Source organism: Bos indicus, chromosome 8 (assembly GCF_029378745.1).
Source record: "Bos indicus isolate NIAB-ARS_2022 breed Sahiwal x Tharparkar chromosome 8, NIAB-ARS_B.indTharparkar_mat_pri_1.0, whole genome shotgun sequence".
Lineage (NCBI taxonomy): Eukaryota > Metazoa > Chordata > Mammalia > Artiodactyla > Bovidae > Bos > Bos indicus.
Genome location: NC_091767.1, coordinates 111,979,753 through 111,999,816, shown reverse-complemented (window position 1 = coordinate 111,999,816; position 20,064 = coordinate 111,979,753). Strand labels below are relative to the sequence as shown.

The window sequence follows — 20,064 nt, the reverse complement described above, 5'->3', positions numbered from 1 at the left end:
TCTGCGCTCCAGAAACATCTGCAGATAAGCCCGAGCTGAGCAACTTCACTTTTACTTTTCACTTTCATGCATTGGAGAAGGAAATGGCAACCCATTCCAGTGTTCTTGCCTGGACAATCCTAGGTACGGGGGAGCCTGGTGGGCTGCCGTCTCTGGGGTCGCACAGAGTCGGACAGGACTGAAGTGACTTAGCATCTAGCATTAGCCGGAGTGCAGGGCTGTCTGTGGAGGACGCGCGGGCGTGGGAGGACCCGCGGACCTGCACGCTTGTGTCTCACCCCAGACAAGGACGTCGGCCACGCTGGGCCCTGTCCCCGCTTCAGGGCCACCTGAATCCCCCACCCCGGGAGCGCGCGCTCAGCCCTGTGCACGTGGCGTCCCTTTATTGTCCTGAACTAGAAGACTCTTCTCAGCCAAATGGGCCTGCGGTCAGCTTGCCGCCAGTTACAGCCCTCCCGGCTGACATGTGCCCGTGTTTACTGTAACCCACTCGGCTTCCCTGTCCTGCACCCACTTGTTGAGAAGCTGCTGTCCTTACATCAGGTAGAGCCTCTTTTCTTACGTTAAAAAAAGAAAGGAGTTGTTGTTCAGTCACTAAGTCGTGTCCGACCCCATGGACTGCAGCATGCCGGGCTTCCCTGTCCTCCACCGTCTCCTGGAGTTTGCTCAAGCTCACATTGGTTGCTTCAGAACAGTCATCGAAGCACGCCAGATGACTAAATACACCCGCTTAGAGTCTTTTTAGCCTAAGATGGATGCAGCCCCAGTGGGCTCGGCCCTGGGGCTCCGGCCGCCCCTTCGGAGCTGGGCCCGCATGGGTGCAGGGGTGGCGGTTGGCCGGCAGTGGGCCTGGCCCTGGAGCCCAGGTTCCCTGGGGCCGTGTCCTCCAGGGCTCCTGTGTTCTCCTGGAATGCTCGCCCCCCACAGCCCCGCAGGCACTGGGCTCAGGTCCTCCAGCAGGAGCTCTACCATCAGGGGCCCCCTCCCCAAGGGTTTCACCGCCCAGATGGCTGCTGTCACAGGACCGCACCCTGACAGACTGTTGCAAGCTGCCACCCTCCCACCCCGCCTCCAAGACCGGCTCTCTTGCAAAGGCCCCTCGAGGCCTGCGTCCTCCCCTCCCCATGAATCTGCTCGCACTCTGTCTCTCAGGGTGGGGCCCTTGTGTTTCTCCCGGGACCCCTGTGCACACTCTCCCAACCCCCGCCTGACTTCTGCACCTCCTCTCCTGCCTCCCCGCCTGGAGTCAGCCCATTTCACAGGCTGGTCTTCGGAGCCGCCAGGGTCAAGGACCCAGCTTCCCGCCCTCCACGGCTTTGAGCCCCGAGGCAATGGCTCGCAGGCAACACTCCCGGAGACCATGGAGGCGGGGACCCTCCGCTTAGAGTGTCTGAGCGCGTGCCACCCGCTCTAGCTTGCGGTCTGCTGGCTGCAGGCCCGTCCCCTGCCTGGGGGCTGGATGGCAGGCCCGGGTCCAGAGGGTCACAGCCAGAGGGGGGCTCTCAGGTGCTGGGCTCCCTGCCACCATGAAGAAGGTGCATGCACGTGTGCAAAGGCCTGGGACAGACGTCCGAAAGAAACGGGAAACAGGACGTCATCGTCTTCCGCAGGCGAGCTCAGCCTGTGGTTCCACCGTGCTCCCTGACCCTGGGCTCTCCCAGCACAGACTCCAGAGGGCTGTGTCCGCGGTCACTGACCACTAGTGGCAGGTGAGCCTCCGCCCCCTCCCCTGCACTGACTGGAGCTCCGGTCCCCTGAGGAATGTTCCAGAAGGAATGTCATGTGTGGGCGCAGAGCAGGGGAGGTTGGAGAGCTCTTGCTGGACCATTGGTGCCTGGGGGGCCCAGACCTGGACGCCCACGGAGCCCTGAGCAGGATGTCTACCAGCGTTCCCCGAGTCAGCCGACCTTCAGGTCTCCTTGAGAAAATCTTAGCGGAGCCCAGCAGGGTCAGCGTCTGCTGTGAGGAGCCAGGCTGAGAGTAGAACTTCCTTCAGTCAGTTCAGTTCAGTTCAGTTGCTCAGTCGTGTCTGACTCTTTTCGACCCCATGAACTGCAACACGCCAGGCCTCCCTGTCCATCACCAACTTCCAGAATTTACCCAAACTCATGTCCATTAAGTCAGTGATGCCATGCAATCTTCTCATTCTCTGTCAACTCCTTCTTCTCCTGCCTTTCCCAGCATCAGGGTCTTTTCCAAGGAGTCAGAGCTTCCCTGGTGTCCCTTCAACACCGCTTTCCTGGGCTCCCAAGCCGGGGCCTGCTCCTGCCCTCCTGCTGAAGGCCCTGCGCCCGACGTGAGGCTGGGCCAATCAGAACGACCAAACCTGGAGCAGAGGAAGGTTCACCGCGGGGCTGAGCCAGAGGAGCAGGCAGCTCTTTTCGGCAGACCCAGACTCCCCAGTGGGCTTCAGGGGGCAGTTTTAGGGGCAGGATGTGGGGCGGGGCTGTGGGGTGTGTGCCTTCCTTCCAGTGGGGGGGTGGGTGGTGGGAGATCAGGGCAGTGCCCGGGACCCTGGGCTCAGCCTGCAGCCCGTCCTCTGGGGTGGGGCTCTCACAGTGTCCGGCGTGTGAGTCCTGGGGGGACGGGACTCTGCAACCCCAAAGACTGCGCCTTTGTTTGCTGGCTGCTCCTCCCTTCCCTGATTGGCTACTGCTGGAATCTGTGCTTGGGAGCAAAAAGAAGGTCTGGGAGGCTGAAGACTGTTTCCAGGAAGAAATGGGGGAACCCAGAATGGTTCCGTACCTGAGAGGGCCCCACAGGGTCCTGACCGTTTTCACTCCTGGGGTGTCAGCTGGGGGCCTTGCAATATGAATGATTAGCAAGAGGAAATTGAAAGTTTACCCATGGGGGTAAACTCCACAGCGGAGGCGCCCAGGCGGGGAGCATCTCAAAGAGGAGCCTTGGAGTTCAGGTCTAAGTACCGTCTTCCACTGGGCTTCCCTGGGGCTCAGACAGCAGAGGATTTGCCTGCAATGCCAGAGATTAGGGTTCGATCCCTGGGTCGGGAAGATCCCCTGGAGGAGGGCATGGCTACCCACCCCATTATTCTAGCCTGGAGAATCCCATGGACAGAGGAGCCTGGCAGGCTGCAGCACATGGGGTCGCAGAGTCGGACAGGGCTGAGTGACTAACACTTTCACCATCTTCAGTTAAGGCTGAGAAAGAGTGTGTGGAGGCCAGCTGTAGGAAGGGGACTCAGAATAATTAACAGATACAGATTCGGTTGTTGTGCAGACTTAAGTCTCTGGTGATTTGCTATCAGCCTTCTCTCCTGACTCAGACAGGAGACTCCCTTACAAACAGAGATTTCCCTTGTGGATGAAAAAGCGTTTCTGCCATATCAGTAAACATTGTTGCAGACAGCCGGCCACTGAAGCTGCCCTTGTACCCTGGTGGTGAGACCCCAGGGAGCCCGGAATGAGGACACTCCCAGGGTGGGCTGAGAGTGATGCTTTGCTGGGCTGGCTTGCTGAGGACTTGCCGGGAGTAAGTCTCTCAGATGGCTTTCAGGGAGAGCTCTGAAGAGGTGAGGGAGGAGCCAGGATCTATGAGAGCTTTTGCAACAAAGACCAGGGGGTCAGAGCATCAGAAGACACTATTAATTACAGAAAACCAAGCATCTCAGGTTGGTGAATTTAGCCCCTTTCTATGAATGGGAAGAGGCAAGAGTCGGCTCGCTGACACCACTCCCTTGATGTGCAGCTCACGACCTGCCGGGCCAGTGTCCTGGGCTTTCTCACCCTGAGCCCCTCTGCCCCGGGGTGGCTGCGGCCCCTTTGTCTCCACTCCAAGTCCCCCCAGGACTCACTTCCCAGGGCAGCTGTGGTGGTTGGGTGGCTGCAACATTGCTGGTCTACTCATGTTAGCGTTAGTCGCTCAGTCATGTCTGACTCTGCGGCCCCATGGACTGTAGCCCGCCAGGCTCCCCTGTCCACGGGATTCTCTGCAAGAACACTGGAGCGGGTTGTCCTGTCTCCTCCGGGCATCTTCCTGCATTGGCAGGTGGGGCGTTACCACTGGCGCCACCTGCAGAGGCTGATACACAGCAGCATGTTTCGCTCACAGCCCTGCAAGCCCAGTCTGGCGCCAGGGGGGTGGGCTGCCAAGGACAAAGCTCACGTTGCCAGAGCTGCTGCAGGTCTTTGCTCAGAACCTGGAAACCCTCACCTTCGGCAGGAGTGAATGTAAAACTCTGAATTAAAGTGTCCAGAGATGAGAGTGGAAGCCACACACCAACAAAACAAGCCCAGCTGGAACCAGCGGGGACCATGGTGGTGACAAGCCTGACCTCCAGCAGAGCCCAAGTCTCACTCGAAGCTGGTCTTACTACTTTAGATACTAGATGACAAAGCTACCAGCGGCCGTGGGAGGATGCAGACTGGAAAAGGACAAGACGGGGTGGCAGCCGGCTCCCTCGGAAAAGCCCCGATGCCTCCCCGTCATTAGCATTGCTCCTCCTCTGTCTCTACTCTTGGGAATTAAACCGCCCTCTCCGGGTTGGGCAAGAATTGCTCCATGAACTTGGTTCCTGCTTTTCCGTTCTTTGGCCACTGAATAAAGACTGCGCTGTGTTGATCTCGACTTTGGTTTTAGCTGCTCCAGCCTGAATGAGAAAGGAAAGTCTCCTGCCAAAGCAGGGAGCCGCGGCCTGGCCGGGGCCTGAGCAGGGTCCCCTCAAATCAATTCGGTAGCACGTGGAGGACCCCAGCCCGAGGCAGGACCAGACTCTGGGGGAGACTAGACACCCCCAGAGCTAAGACACCGAGCCCGTCCATGGATCAAGGATAGGTGGGTGGGGAGGAGCTAAGACACGGGGCCCGTCCGTGGATCAAGGATGAGACAGGCTGAGATTCAGATCCAGACTCAGGAGACATGCTCTCATTCTTGAAAGTGAAAGGAATTCTACCCCTTGTTCTGCAGAAAAGAAAAAATTCAAAAATGTGCCCATGAGCTAATCTTTCGAGCTTTTATCAGATAAGCCGAAAGTATTTAAGAACATTTTCAAATCAACACTTCACTGGATTCCCAGAAATACTTTTGTATTTTGGCAGTACAGCAAATGATAAGACGTGATTCCCAGCACAAGTGAACTGCAGAATTCCAGCTCCTCTAGCCCTGGAGACGCAAGGCGGGAGCAGGAAGTCTGGTTGCTTCCGGTTAACCAGCCGGTCCGGCCCCGTCAGTGAGGCAGCAGGTAGAGCACAAGCCGGGCAAGGAAGGGAGATTTCAGGGAGACACGTGGGAGTCTGCACCGGCAGGCAAGGGAGCAGCAACACCTGTGAATATCGATGTGAAATAAAACTCATGTCTTATGACAAGACAAGGAAAAGTGAAGCATGAAAAGTCTTCTCTGCCCTCTGGCCTCCTCTCCTGCATTAGGCATCGCCTGGACCACCACATCGGCAGGAATACCCACTCAGCTAAAGAGCAGCCTTCTGCCAGCATCAGCAAGACGACTCTTTATCGAGAACACTTGTTGGTAATCTCAGACGAGGTCACATGAACCACTGCAATGATGACGCTTGCATCTGACTATGTACCATTGCTTTGACGTACAGTCCCCTGGCTCAAAAATCGTTCATAACTGTGCCTTGATTTCTGGTGGGTGGACCAGTTCTCAGGGCTTTCTGAGATGCTCCTCAGGTCATAACCCTTGAATCTGGCTCAAATAAAGTTTTCCGTTTTTTTCTTAGATTGACTGATTAATTGTTCATCAACTTAAACTTCTTATTTTCTAGATCCTCCTGTTGATAATCTATTATCTTCTCAGATAATCTATTACCTTCTTGCTCCTTTATAATCAAGAACCTACTTCTGTTAAACTGAAAAATCAACTGGATTGTCATTTATCCCAAATCTTTTCCCGTGTCCAAGCTCAATTCAAAAATTTTTCCTTACTCAAAAAATCATTTTGAGGCAACTTAAGGAGTATTTATATTACATAGAAAGAAAAAGCAAACACGTAGATAAGGAAAAGAAGTCATTAGAAAATTAAGAACTGAGGCGGAGATCAGAGCCTGGAGAGGACTCTAAAGATAGAGAGGAGACCACAGCGTTTGGCTGGACATGAGCCAGGGCTGCTTCAGACCAGCTGAGAGGTGCTGGCACAGGATGCTGCGTTGGACACGAAAAAGGAGCCCCCAGGAGCTGGGATGTGTTGGCTTCCTCATATCAGGCAGGGTTGCCTTATCTGCATTGATTCTGGTGGGAGTTGATCTTCATGTTGTTTTTACATTCCATTCAGCTTATACAGTGACCAATAACTTTTGGGGCATTTTGGTGAAAGTGAAAGTCGCTCAATTGCGACCCCAGGGACTATACACTCCTTGGAATTCTCCAGGCCAGAGTACTGGAGTGAGGAGCCTTTCCCTTCTCCAGGGGATCTTCCCAACCCAGGGATCTAACCCGGGTCTCCCTCATTGCAGGCAGATTCTTTACCAGCTGAGCCACAAGGGAAGCCCAAGAATACTGAAGTGGGTAACCTATCCCTTCTCCAGCAGATCTTCCCAAGCCAGGATTGAACCAGGATCTGCACTGCAGGTGGAGTCTTTCCCAGCTGAGCCACCAGGGAAGCCCAGGAATACTGGAGTGGGTAGCCTTTTACTTCTCCAGGGATCTTCCCAACCCAGGGATCGAACCCAGGTCTCCTGCACTGAAGGCAGATTCTTTACCAGCTGAGCCACTGGGAAGCCTGAGAATACTGGAGTGGGGAGCCTGTCCCTTCTCCAGCGGATCTTCCCAACCCAGGTAATGGGAGGAAGGTGCAAACTCCCAGTTACAGGGTGATTTGGTGCTGGGACGACCACAGAGCCGGGAGCAGAGCTCAAGCTGCTGTAGGGCCTGAGGACCATGGGTTCCATGAGCCCTCATCCCAGAGGAAAGAAAGGATTGTGGCCTCTTTCTGGCCCTTTCTCTGTGTTGTGTCTGTGCGAGGGGACGACTGCTGAACGTGAGCAGCTCACAGGGCAGATGTCCCACCATCACATGCACACCTGCATGTCGATTGCCTCCCAGTAGAACTGGGGTGGGAGGGACGAACCACACACAAGGAAACGAGGCTGCTAATCTGGTCACTCAGAGAGACTTTGCGCGATGGTTTTTGTGAAGAAACTTCCAGATCTAAAGCTGTGCAAACGTAAAAGGAGAAAGGACAAAGAGTCACGTTTGCTTTCCTCGATGTACCTTTTAACTTGCTTCAGGCCCGGGGCTCCCCCGTGTTGCTCTGCTGCACTGAAAGGTCCGCACCCCCAGAGCTGAGTGTGGAGGGAGTGGACCGTCCCAGGACCCTGACAGCTCCGGGCCTCCTGCCGCAGAGGGACAGGGACCAGGGACCAGGCCCCAGGGAGCCGAGAGGCTCTGCTCACTAAGGGCTCTGCTGCTCCTGGTGACAGGGCTCCCGGGAGGAGGCAGGAGGCTGCTTTGGGCTCCAGAGGGGAGCTGCCAATGGAGTCATGGGCGCGCAGAGCATCCGCATCATCCAGGCCTCCTCACTGCCCGGGGTGGAGGGCACGTGGTGAGGAGTGTGGGGTGACCCCGGGGGGCATGTGGTGTGGAGTGTGGGGTGACCCCGGGGGGCACGTGGTGTGGAGTGTGGGGTGACCCCGGGGGCACGTGGTGAGGTGTGGGGGGTGACCCCGGGGGGCCCGTGGTGAGGAGTGTGGGGTGACCCCGGGGGGCACGTGGTGAGGTGCGGGGGGTGACCCCGGGGGGCACGTGGTGAGGTGTGGGGGGTGACCCCGGGGGGCACGTGGTGAGGAGTGTGGGGTGACCCCGGGGGGCACGTGGTGAGGTGTGGGGGGTGACCCCGGGGGGCACGTGGTGAGGAGTGTGGGGTGACCCCGGGGGGCACGTGGTGAGGTGCGGGGGGGTGACCCCCGGGGGGCACGTGGTGAGGTGCGGGAGGTGACCCAGGGGGGCACGTGGTGAGTGTGGGGGTGACCCCGGGGGGCACGTGGTGAGGAGTGTGGGGTGACCCCGGGGGCACGTGGTGAGGTGTGGGGGGTGACCCCGGGGGGCACGTGGTGAGTGTGGGGTGACCCCGGGGGGCACGTGGTGAGGAGTGTGGGGTGACCCCGGGGGCACGTGGTGAGGTGTGGGGGGTGACCCCGGGGGGCACGTGGTGAGGAGTGTGGGGTGACCCCGGGGGGCACGTGGTGAGGAGTGTGGGGTGACCCCGGGGGGCACGTGGTGAGGAGTGTGGGGTGACCCCGGGGGGCACGTGGTGAGGAGTGTGGGGTGACCCCGGGGGGCACGTGGTGAGGAGTGTGGGGTGACCCCGGGGGCACGTGGTGAGGTGTGGGGGGTGACCCCGGGGGGCCCGTGGTGAGGAGTGTGGGGTGACCCCGGGGGGCACGTGGTGAGGTGCGGGAGGTGACCCAGGAGGGCACGTGGTGAGGAGTGTGGGGTGACCCCGGGGGGTGACCCCGGGGGCACGTGGTGAGGTGTGGGGGGTGACCCCGGGGGGCCCGTGGTGAGGAGTGTGGGGTGACCCCGGGGGGCACGTGGTGAGGTGCGGGAGGTGACCCAGGAGGGCACGTGGTGAGGAGTGTGGGGTGACCCCGGGGGGCACGTGGTGAGGTGTGGGGGGTGACCCCGGGGGGCACGTGGCGAGGAGTGTGGGGTGACCCCGGGGGGCACGTGGTGAGTGTGGGGTGACCCCGGGGGGCACGTGGCGAGGAGTGTGGGGTGACCCCGGGGGGCACGTGGTGAGGAGTGTGGGGTGACCCCGGGGGGCCCGTGGTGAGTGTGGGGTGACCCCGGGGGGCACGTGGTGAGGAGTGTGGGGTGACCCCGGGGGCACGTGGTGAGGAGTGTGGGGTGACCCCGGGGGGCACGTGGTGAGGAGTGTGGGGTGACCCCGGGGGGCACGTGGTGAGGAGTGTGGGGTGACCCCGGGGGGCACGTGGTGAGGAGTGTGGGGTGACCCCGGGGGGCACGTGGTGAGTGTGGGGTGACCCCGGGGGGTACGTGCTGCAGATGTGGAGTAACCCTGGAGCCTCTTCTCCCAAACACCCTGGAATGCACACTCCGGATCTTTACTTTCTAAAACACCGCGCCTGGTCCAGGGTGAGAAAAGTGTGGTCGCAGCCGGCTCTGTTGGTACGTGCCTGGCAGGACCCATCAGGAGGGCTGTTTCAGACCAGAGGCCCAGGACCCATGTGGCTGCTGCCCCGTCACCCCATTCTCACTAGAGGGACCCTGGCTTCTGGCCCGCCTCCTCACCCCCAACTTTGGTTTCCCAGGGGCCCATGGTTCCCCGGCTTTGGTTTGCTACTCGGGGCCGAGGAGGAGAGCAGGACTGGACAGACCCCCCACCTCCCCAGGCTCAGGGGGCTGGCAGGACCACCGGAAGCACTAACACACGTTGGTTTGACCCAACCTTGTTGCCACTCAGCTGTTTCTTAACCGCTGCATCATTTTGTTTTCTGTGCTGTTCCCTTCATCACAAGCATCGTGTTAGTGTGGATTTGTAACCGTCATTTCTGGTAACACCATGATGTTCCATAAAGTGCCTTTATCTCATCTGCTCCAGCCTCCCTCTGTACTAGGACTTTGGGGGTTGGTTTCACTTATTTCAGTGCATTTTCAATTGTTTTGGTATTTTAGGAGGGACATCTGGAATCACCAGGTCAAGAATTTTGTAAGATTTCTGACCTTCTTGCTAACCTGCTTTCCGTCATGTTTACACTGATTTTCAGGGCAAGATGCTTTCGACCACCAAGCTGAAAGATTTCAGTCACGACAGCAGCTCCTCGATGTTCCGCCATCTGTTGAACTTCCGTGATCCTGAAGACGCGCCCTTTCACGGAGGTGTGCCCCATGGTCTGAAGAGACGGGGTGGCGGGACCCTAAATTGCCCCCCAGGACCCCACACTCCATCCACCCTGGTGCAGCTGACCCAGTGCCAGGTGTAAGATATGGGCAACACCTGCTGAAAGACGGGCTCAGAGGGCGTGGAATCTCGGAGCACAAAGTGCTGCTGGGACTCCAGGAAGGCCGGGGAGCCGCTCGGCGCCGAGGGGCCAGGGGTGGCCCTGTGGCAGCTGGGAGAGCTGTAAGCCTCTGCACCCCAGGCCCGGGGAGATCTGTGACGGGTGCGAACCTTGGGACCTGGATGCATGCTGCATGATGACTGTGTCCATCGGGAGGGGCGTCTGCATCTGTGAGGATGTCCCTGCTCTGGGGGGACACCCGCATCAGACGTGACCTCAAGAGGAAACAGTAGGGGTGACGGCAAGAGGTGTCACGTGGCTTCTGGACAAGCTCAGGGGCAGTGCTTCCAGGAACAGTCCCGTCTGTACTCATGGACCTCAGGGTAGACGGGTCAGCCTGCAGCAACGTCGTCGCAGAAGCGGCCGTGGCTGGGGAGAAACGCCCGCTGCCCCAGACCCCACGCGCTTCCAGACTCAGTGAAGATGCACACGCAGCTAGAGACCCTTCGTGCTACAAATGTGGTAACACCTTTTTTATTTAGAGTAAGATGTGTTAACATCCAGCATGACAAAATTTGTACAAAGTTCACAATTTAAAAATGAATATCACTGCAACTTGTGATTCCACACATTTATAGCAAAATTAAAGTGTCAACAAACCCATGCCGTGTAGTACAAAAATAAATCAAACTTCAGTTCCACAGAGAGCACGATAAATATTTATACAAAATTCTGTCTTAATAAATGATTACTTAAATTAACTTAGAAATGAATATGAACAATAAGTTATAATAAATAAACTCTGATGACTCACAATAATTCCATATGAAAGGTCAGCATTCTAATATGTGACACTTTTGTGATCCCTATATAATAGTCACAGATAACTTTGATTTGATATTATGTACCAACGTTAGATGAGCAGCAGATTTGTGCTTAAAACCCCTTTCCATTGTACATAGGTGAGAACAATTAGAATCCCAAACTGATACTACCTATTACGCTACGAAAAGCATCACTATAATTGGCAAAGAAGCTGCAGACAACGACGGGGCGGGGAGATGCATGTGCCGATATGAACAACGGGGGCCGCGCAGAGGCCGCCCCGGACGGGATATGTGGCCGCAGGTGGCGAGGCGCACCTGGCTTCAGCTCTCAAAAAGGCAATTCTGAGCAGGGCAGCTACAACGAATCACACAACAGAAAGAGGGCCCCGCAGGGAAGGTGCCGCGGCGCCCGAGTCATCACACAATCTTCTCCCAGCTAATTATTAAAGTCCTCCTGGAAAACTGTAAGCTTTTGTACAGTGAACAGTATAAAGTGCCGCTGGGATGTACATGTATTTATACATATATATATACCGAGGTTGAGTATTGTATCAGAGTATTTGTGGTGAGGTCCCTGTAATGTCCCGTAGCATCATCAGGTCAGCGGGGAGGCCTCCTCGGATTCCTCCAGGGTCAGAGTCACGAGGCTACTGACACGGGAATTGCACACCTCCGTACGGATATATAGGACAAGGTAAGTGCAAATAGTCGACTGGCACGCTGTGGGGACAATGACCCTGTAAGTCCTGTTCTGCTAAAAATATTTTTTTTTAATTTTTACAAAACCCATCTTTTTTTTTTTTCATAACAAAATTTTAAAGTACTTTTGTACTTCCTGCATAACATCAAGACATGGAAGGAAGAATGCTATCACATGTAAATCAAGTCAACAGCGATCGAAAACACGACAGGTCGTCCCGGGGACGCGCGAGGAAGGGGAGCGCGGCGGTGGAAAGCGGTCTTACGCATCGCGGAGTGCAGTCGTCGGGGGAACAGTCAGTCTGCAGGGTGGAAAGAGTCTGAGATGATCTAGTGTAAAGCAAAAAGTGCTGAAGGGCATTTAGTTACTCCCACCATCTGGCATTCGTTCCTAGAGAAGGTCGCCACCGACCGAGCAAGGCTATGCGAACGTCCTAGGCCCGCGGGCCCCGCGGGGCGGCCGCACGTGGAGCGCCGTCCGCCTCTGGACTGGACGCGGCCTCCCGAGGCCAGCGCCGGGCGGGGCGCCGGTCTGCGCCGCTCTCCCACCCAGGCCGGCCCGCCGCTCAGCCCGGTCACGCGAGGACTGGCACCGTCTGCCTTTATCCCCCACGGGAAACTCACGACAGCGACAACAGGAATGGTAACTGGATAAGGTGGGAGGGGAGAGAAAGAGTCTCAAAGGATCTTTGAGCGCAAAGGAAAACACACGGATTCTGTCGGGTAACAGACGGTTCCGAGGGCGAGGAGCCCTCGGGGAGGGAGGAGAAGGTTGCTCCAAAGCGCCCGAGAGAGGAGGAGGCGTCTTCGGGTCGTCCACCTCTACTCTGCCCCTGTCTTAGCTGAAGGTCCCACCGTCACACCATGTAACGCTCAGGAGTTAATTTAAAAGTGCTGTTTAAGCTGCTTTGAATCTTCTGCCAAGTTTCCATGGCTTGATGTTGTCTTACAATAAATTACTTATCTCATTTCTTACAGTTAATCCATATGCCATTTCCTTGGAATGCAAAAAACCTCATTTATTGCCCCCACCATACACCATCCTCCTAAAACAAACAAACAAAAAAATCACATAATATTTCCAAGCATTGTTCAAAAATAAAGCATTTTTTTGCAACCAATTCTTGCTATGAAACAATATGCACACAAAATGTATTTCTTAAATTCCGTAAGATCCTCCAACATGAGGCAAAACGATAACATCTAAAAAGTGGCTGCAGGGCCACCAAATGATCATTCAGAGCTGTTTGTGTGTGTGTGTGTGTGTCCATTTCAGTTCAAAATACTAAACATTTAATCACTAAAGCATTAAAAAGAATGTACACTCTATTTATTTTGATCGGCTTACCTCTTCAGAAATATATATACCCCCAAATGTGCATACATTAGCAGCTATAAACATTACATGGCATGTCACACTATGTCAGCTTATATGAAAACGTACAAAAATGTGAATGTATTCCAAAACTATTCTGCAGGTACTATCTTTAAAGCAAGACATAAAATCATTATGAAGTCTTGTAAGCATAACACTGTTTCAAACAGAAATAAATATATAACACTTTCTGGTAAATTACAGCAGCAAAGAACAAGAGGCATCGTTTTTTAAGCAAGATTCCACCACTACAGCAGCTGTTCAGACCTGAATTCCTCTCACAGCCTGCTTTATATTTTCCAGTAGAGCTTTATTTTCTGGGCTCTGATAACGGTCTTGATTTGTATACATGTCCGTCAAAGTAGTCACGTATGCATCAAAATTTTGTTCATTGATTGGATCCTACGAGATATTAAATAGTAGTTCATATGCAACTTTTATTTTCTCAATAGGATATTCACATCAGCATAAAATAGTATCCCAGCCTAACGCCACTGTCCTTATCTTACTTAAAAGGCCTTTCAGAGCAACTTAACCTTAGGGGATTTACCGATCAGCCCCACCAGAGCGGTTCACGGTACGGTTTGGGGGAGGTAACCGCAAGCATCTGAGGTCTGAGAACCACGAGGACAGACAGACAGACAGCTACGCTAGGATGAGCACTGTGCGCGGCCCCCAGGGGCCTCCGCCCGGCGCCGGTCACTTACCATATGCGGCAGCTGGATGTTGGCGAGGCTGTGGATCAGGGACTGGCTGAGGTTGGCGAGCTCGTGCAGGAGCGACTCATTCTGCTGCTCGATCACCTTGTTCTCCTCCTCGATGGTCTTGAGGCTGGACTCCATGGTGGTGATCTGAAACGCACAGACCACGCGACATGTAACACAAGCCGCCCCCAGCGAGAGGCCTCGGGGGCCCACGCGGGGATGTAGCCTCTTTGCTCAAATCCAGAGTTCTCCGTGTGAAGGGCTGGACGCTGAAGGGGTCACTTGGTGTGCTTTGAGTCCTCACGCTCGAGCCCTCGGCACCTGGACCCTAACAGCTGGTCTCTCTGAAAAGGAACCAGTGCATGAGGGCGGGCGAGGTTGCCAGGTCGTCTCAGCTTTCATGCAGGTTTTACAAGGTCTTCTGGCCACTGAGCACAAACGATCGTGTGAGGACCGGCCTTGTGCCACCCGGGCCTTTCTGCTGGCATGACAGGACGATCTGTCTGGATTAGTGCCTTAGGACGTGGGGCTAACACTTCTTCTTCTTAGGCTGAGTCTAATGCTGCGCAGAGAAGTCCTGAAATATTGTTTACTTGTGAGTCACTATCCTCTCCAGAGAAAACATCTACTGCTTTACTGACAACGCCAAAGACTGACTGTGTGCATCACAACAAACTGGAAAATTCTTCAAGAGATAGGAATACCAGACCACCTGACCTGCCTCCTGAGAAATCTGTACACAGGTCAAGAAGCAACAGTTAGAACCGGACATGAAACAACAGACTAGTTCCAAATTGGGAAAGGAGTACATCAACGCTGTATATTGATGTATGTTGTCACCCTGCTTATTTAACTTCTATGCAGAGTACATTATGAGAAATGCTGGGCTGGATGAAGCACAAGCTGGAATCAAGATTTCCGGGAGAAATATCAATAACCTCAGATATGCAGATGACACCACCATTTTGGCAGAAAGCAAAGAGGAACTCAAGAGCCTCTTGATGAAAGTGAAAGAGAGAGTGAAAAAGCTGGCTTAAAACTCAACATTCAAAAAACTAAGATCATGGCATCTGATCCCATCACTTTATGGCAAACAGATGGGGAAACAATGGAAACAGTGACAGACTTTATTTTCTTGGGCTCCAAAATCACTGCATATGGTGACTGCAGCCATGAAATTAAAAGATGCTTGCTCCTAGGAAGAAAAGCTATGACCAACCTAGACAGAATATTAAAAAGCAGAGACATTACTTTGCCAACAAAGGTCTGTCTAGTCAAGGCTATGGTTTTTCCAGTGGTCATGTATGGATGTGAGAGTTGGACTGTAAGGAAAGCTGAGCACCGAAGGATTGATGCCTTTGAACTGTGGTGTTGGAGAAGACTCTTGAGAGTCCCTTGGACTGCAAGGAGATCCAACCAGTCCATCCTAAAGGAAATCAGTCCTGAATATTCATTGGAAGGACTGATGCTGAAGCTGAAACTCCAATCCTTTGGCCACCTGATGTGAAGAACTGACTCATTAGAAAAGAGCCTGATGCTGGGAAAGACTGAAGGCAGGAGGAGAAGGGGAGGACAGAGGATGAGATGGTTGGATGGCATCACCGACTCAACGGACATGAGTTTGAGCAGGCTCCGGGGGTTAGCGATGGACAGGGAGCTACAGTCCTTGGGGTCCCAAAGAGTTGGACACGACTGAGCGACTGAACTGATCCTCTCCGTAGTCATGAGGCAGGGGTCCCTAGCGGCCTGTATGGTGTCACTGCCTCCCTGCCTCAAAGAAGGGTCTGGCATGGCTTCCTGACCGCCCCCCCTTCCTCTAACCTGCCAGAGAGAATGTAACCATTGCTGTGCACCCTCCTGGCCTCTGCCTGCCACCAGACAACCAGCCCTCACTTACTGCAAAGAAGGCTGGAGAGCTGCTTGCTCTGTGAAGGTTGGAGGGACCCAGCGATGGAACCGAACAGGGAGCTCCTGGAGGTCACAGCATGTGTGCTGGGCTCCATGGGTCCCCAGACTGGCCTCAGAGGAGAGGCATGGGAACAGGACTGTCTGCCGGACACCAAGCTCACAGCCTGGTGCCTCCAAATGGCACCCATCGACTGCCCCAGATTACCCAAATCTCTGCTCATCAGCTCTAAACTCTGATTTCTCATATATGGTGTCCCTGCCCACATCCAAGGATCCCAAGCAGCTGGGGTCTGAGGGAGTCCCTGGCTTCAGCTTTCCCAGGTTCGCCAGGCGAGATCTGGCTCTTTGTGGATTCAGGAGCAACACACACACACACACACAAACACACAGAAGTCGCTCAGTCGTGTCCGACTCTTTGCGACCCCATGGATTGTAGCCCACCAGGCTCCTCGGTCCATGGGATTTTCCAGGCATGAATACTGAAGTGGGTTGCCGTTTCCTTCTCCATCAGGAGCAACAGCACTTGTCAATAGGCACGTCTCTAGGTGAGAGTGTTTCCCATGGAAGGACACTCGTTGTCCTGGGCTTCTGACCCAGCAGGGTTCAGAGGAAAACCTAGCACCCCAGGAACTGCTCTGAGTTGGAGCACAGGTGGAACAGGGGGCGGGCAGAGTGCTGCCAGGGGGTCAGCGTCCCCCGCGGCTGGCCCCTCGGGGTGGAAGGGCTGACCGCGCTCCCACGGGCCTCCCAGCAGGAGGGCGGAGCCGGCACCTTCCTCTCAAGCCCACCCCGAGGCAGCCGTGGGTACTGGGCGTCTGGCATCATCCAGCCCAGGAGAGGCCAAGGCTGGCTCTGGTGGAGGAATGGCCCGGCCATCTGTCCGGGGCACCCGGGGCTTGGGGAGGGGCTGGAGGCAGCCTGTTCTGCGGGTCAGGAGCCCCGTGCCGTCAGCTCAAGGTCCTCAGCCTGGGGAGGGCGGCGGTGGACAGGGAGGGGGTGTGGTGGACAGGCCCCCCTGCTATTGGGAGCATCCTCGTCTACGTGTGTGACGAGCAGCAGGCTTCCTGCAGCGGAGGGACGAGGACCCGAGGACCGTGTGTGCCTGTGAACATGACCTCTCGCCCGGGCTCACGATAGAGCTGAGACGTGTAAGAGACGTACACAGAGCTAAGCAAGTACTGATTTGATGAAACAAAAAGTATACATAACTCTACACTTGAAAAAACATGTGTTTTTGCCAAGCCACAAAGCTTTAGGGCTCTTGGTTCCCTGGCCAGGGGCTGAGCCTGTGCCCCTTGCCTTGGAAATGCCGAGTCCCGGCACTGGCGCCAGGGAAGCACCGTCCTGAGCACTTCTGATGGAGAGACCACTGAGCTCTTCTGAGCTCGGGATCCAGGACCCTGCGGGGACCCTGGTCTCCCGCAGCCTCTGCAGGAGTAAAACGCGGGTCAGCCTGACATTCATGCCTTTGAGGCAGCAGAACCAGAGCCTGCTTCTGCACTGAAAGCTCACACGGAACCCGCAGTTAACACAGGTAAGGGTGAGGCTCAGGTGGTCTGGGTTCCAGGCTGGGGGTGGGGTGGCAGGCGCCATGACCTTTGCCTCGTATCCATCACTGGGTGTCCAGTGTGGTCAGGGGGCCCCGCTGAGCTCTGCCTGCACCTCCGGTCATAGCACAGCAGCGAGGCCCTCTCCCTCCCTGGGTGTCACTGGCACCGTGGGGGCGGCAGGGCAGGGGGGCACCAGAAAGCCAGGCAGTGGGGTCTCCAACCTTCCCACCCTGGAGGGGCTGTGCCCCCAGGGGGCAAGGACCAGCAGCAGCCTGTCCCTGATGCCTGAGCCCATAGGCAGGGTCCCAGAAAGGCTGTGAGCGTCCCAGAGGGGCGGCTGGGGATGGGGGATCTGACCACGGGGAGGGGGGTCCAAGCAGGATGGGGCCCAGTGTCACCTGTGACCACACTGGGGGGGACGGCTGGGGAGGGGGATCTGACCACGGGGAGGGGGGTTCAAGCAGGATGGGGACCCCCAGTGTCACCTGTGACCACACTGGGAGGGATGGCTGGGGAGAGGGGATCTGACCACGGGGAGGGGGTTCCAAGCAGGACAGGGGCCCGATGTCACCTGAGACCACACCGGGGGGCACGGCTGGGGAGGGGGGATCTGACCACGGGGAGGGGGTTCCAAGCAGGACAGGGGCCCGATGTCACCTGAGACCACACCGGGGGGCATGGCTGGGGAGGGGGGATCTGACCATGGGGAGGGGGGTCCAAGCAGGATGGGGGCCCGGTGTCACCTGAGACCACACCAGGGATGTCCCACCCCAGAGCATCAGGAGGCACAGCCCTGTGGACGGCTGAGTCGGATGCCCTGGACCTGCGGCTCTGCAGCCTCGGCTCAGCCGCTGCAGGCCGCACGTGTGGCCGATGCGCGCACGTCCTGGTGGCTGCTGCAGGCACGTGGGGTCAGGACGAGGCGCCTGGGCTCAGGCCTCTGGCAGGGGCTCAGTGGAGACCGGACCTGGCCCACCCAGCAGCCTCGCCAGGAGTCTGCGTGGACATAGGCGGGCCTGGAGCCCAGGGACGGGCTCGGTGTTCCCTGAGGGGACAGGCAGCCCAGGCTTGGCCTCCGGGGGACGAGCTCTCCCCCTGCAGGGACAGGAGACCCTCAGGACCCGCCACTGGGAACCGTGCTTCCCTGAAACTGACTCGAGTGAACACTAGTCCCTCTGGGGACCCGCGGGGACAGCAAATTTTGCCGCTGAAATCACCTCGATAGAAGACCAAGAAAAGGGTGAAAGAGTAAAGGGAAGACTGGGCGAAGACCAGGGGAGACATGCCCGCTGGGGGCCTGGAGGCTCCGGGGCCACTCGGTTGGGGGCCGCAGAAACTGTTACCTGAGTTCTGAGCTTGATCATGTCAGCCTCCATCTGAGAGTTGGACTCGTTCAGCTCCTTGATCTCCTCGTCCAGCTGCTTGATTTCCTCGTCATTCTCTATACCTGTGGGGACAGGAGGGTCAGAGACATGGGTCCAGGGCCGCCACGGGGAGGACGGGGGGTCAGAGACGCCGGGCCCGGGGCCGCCGCGGGGAGGACGGGGGGTCAGAGACGCCGGGCCCGGGGCCGCCGCGGGGAGGACGGGAGCACTGTCACTCCTCCGGATGGGGAGCCCGGTTTGCTGGGAAAACAGGCTCTTGAATGAAAACGAAACGGTCGTGGGTTGTGGGTCTTCTCATCCCCACTGCCATCCTCACAATGATGGCACCTACAAACGAGAATCAGCTGGGGGTCACGGACCCTCACAAACGGAAAGGTTTCGTCTTCAGCGAAACCTGAGACGGTTCACCAGAGCCTGCGAGTGTGCCCCCTGAACCCGGCGGTCACCCCGTGTCCTGGGCGTGGGTGTCCCCGACTCTGGCCATGACCTGTCTGCTCTGTGTGTGGTCTGCCTCTCTGCCCCCCCACCGCCTTCTCCCCCTACTCTCAGAAGGAGCCAGGCAGCTAATGTATCTGAAAAGAAGACAGCAGGGTGCCCCCCACCAAGCTGGGGTTCTGCAGATGAGACTTATCACACACACACACACACACACACACACACACGCACACACACACACACACGACCAAAGCCCTGACTTGCCAGGCGCTGAGCGGGCGCTCCTGTGGGAGGCGCAGAGACCGGCTCCAGGTGGTGGTCTCAGAAGCTCCCGGAATACTGACCCTGACTGATGGGCACACCCCTCATCTGAAGGCCAGCTTGTGGGGCTTTGTGGGGTGGAGTTCCGGGGGGCCAGGAGGGCACTGTGGGCACCAGCTCCTGAGGGGGCCCGGGTGGGCTGCAGGGAGGAACGTCGGGGTGCCTAGGGGCGCGTTGGAGGCCAGGTCTCCCAGCCGGCTGCTGCTGCGAGGCCTCGCCGGGGTCAGAAAGGCCCTGGCCCTCGCGGTGCTCGCCCTGGCCTCCTGTGGTTGAGTCCCCAGGGGAAGAACAGAAATGCTGCAGGTGCAGGTGCGGGACGGCCGCTCCCGTCACTTGCCCGGCAACTGGGGGAGACTGGGGGCCGCTGTCCAGCTTTGCAGAGAGGGGTCCAGTCTGCCCCAGACGGAGGGCCTCTGACAACCCAGAAACCCTGCGCACGCTACACCCGGCGCCAGCGCCCAGGAATCGAGAAGACAGCGAGTGGGGGTTTCAGTCTTCACTGCTGTTTGTAGTGAAATGAAGAAAAAAAACTCAAGAGAGTAACACATCCTCCTGTAGAGAAGCCCATTTCTTCTAGGACATCACCTTTCCTTGTGAATGTGATCGGGCAGGACGTGTCATTGCGCTCAGCTTGATTTCCCTTTAATTATCCTTCCTTCTGAACTGTTTCTCCCACGGATCTCAGGTGGGAAAGTCAGCCTCATGGGTGAGGTGGTCTCGAGTGCCCCCTCCCTCGGCCACGCTCCTGCCGTCGCCTGGAGGACCCTGTGTGCATGGCCCTGATCAGCCCCTTAGGTCCACAAGGCGCTTCTCTGCAGCCTCTTACAGGGTCCAGAGGCCCAGCAACAAAATTTGCCTTTTTACCAAATGCTCCCGAAAAGCAGCCCAAGGATACAATAGACGATACTGCCAGCACTGAAACGAG

General features: G+C 56.7%; 1 protein-coding gene across 22 annotated transcripts in view; it reads right to left on the bottom strand.

Annotated features, from left to right (window-relative positions):
* Window positions 1-10,453: 10,453 nt before the first annotated feature.
* Window positions 10,454-20,064, bottom strand: part of MYT1L (myelin transcription factor 1 like) — a 398,154-nt gene continuing 388,543 nt past the window's right edge. For 10 of the 22 annotated variants that reach the window (XM_070795423.1, XM_070795424.1, XM_070795422.1 and 7 more), the window contains 4 exons: window positions 18,336-18,445; window positions 13,544-13,687; window positions 13,104-13,238; window positions 10,454-12,507 (listed from right to left, as the gene is read on the bottom strand). In XM_070795423.1, the coding sequence (XP_070651524.1) occupies window positions 12,481-12,507; window positions 13,104-13,238; window positions 13,544-13,687; window positions 18,336-18,445 (416 nt within the window). In that variant the 3' untranslated portion in view covers window positions 10,454-12,480. Of the gene's footprint in view, window positions 13,239-13,543; window positions 13,688-18,335; window positions 18,446-20,064 lie in introns of all 22 variants that reach the window. The other 12 variants (XM_070795435.1, XM_070795437.1, XM_070795444.1 and 9 more) reach the window with 5 other exon arrangements.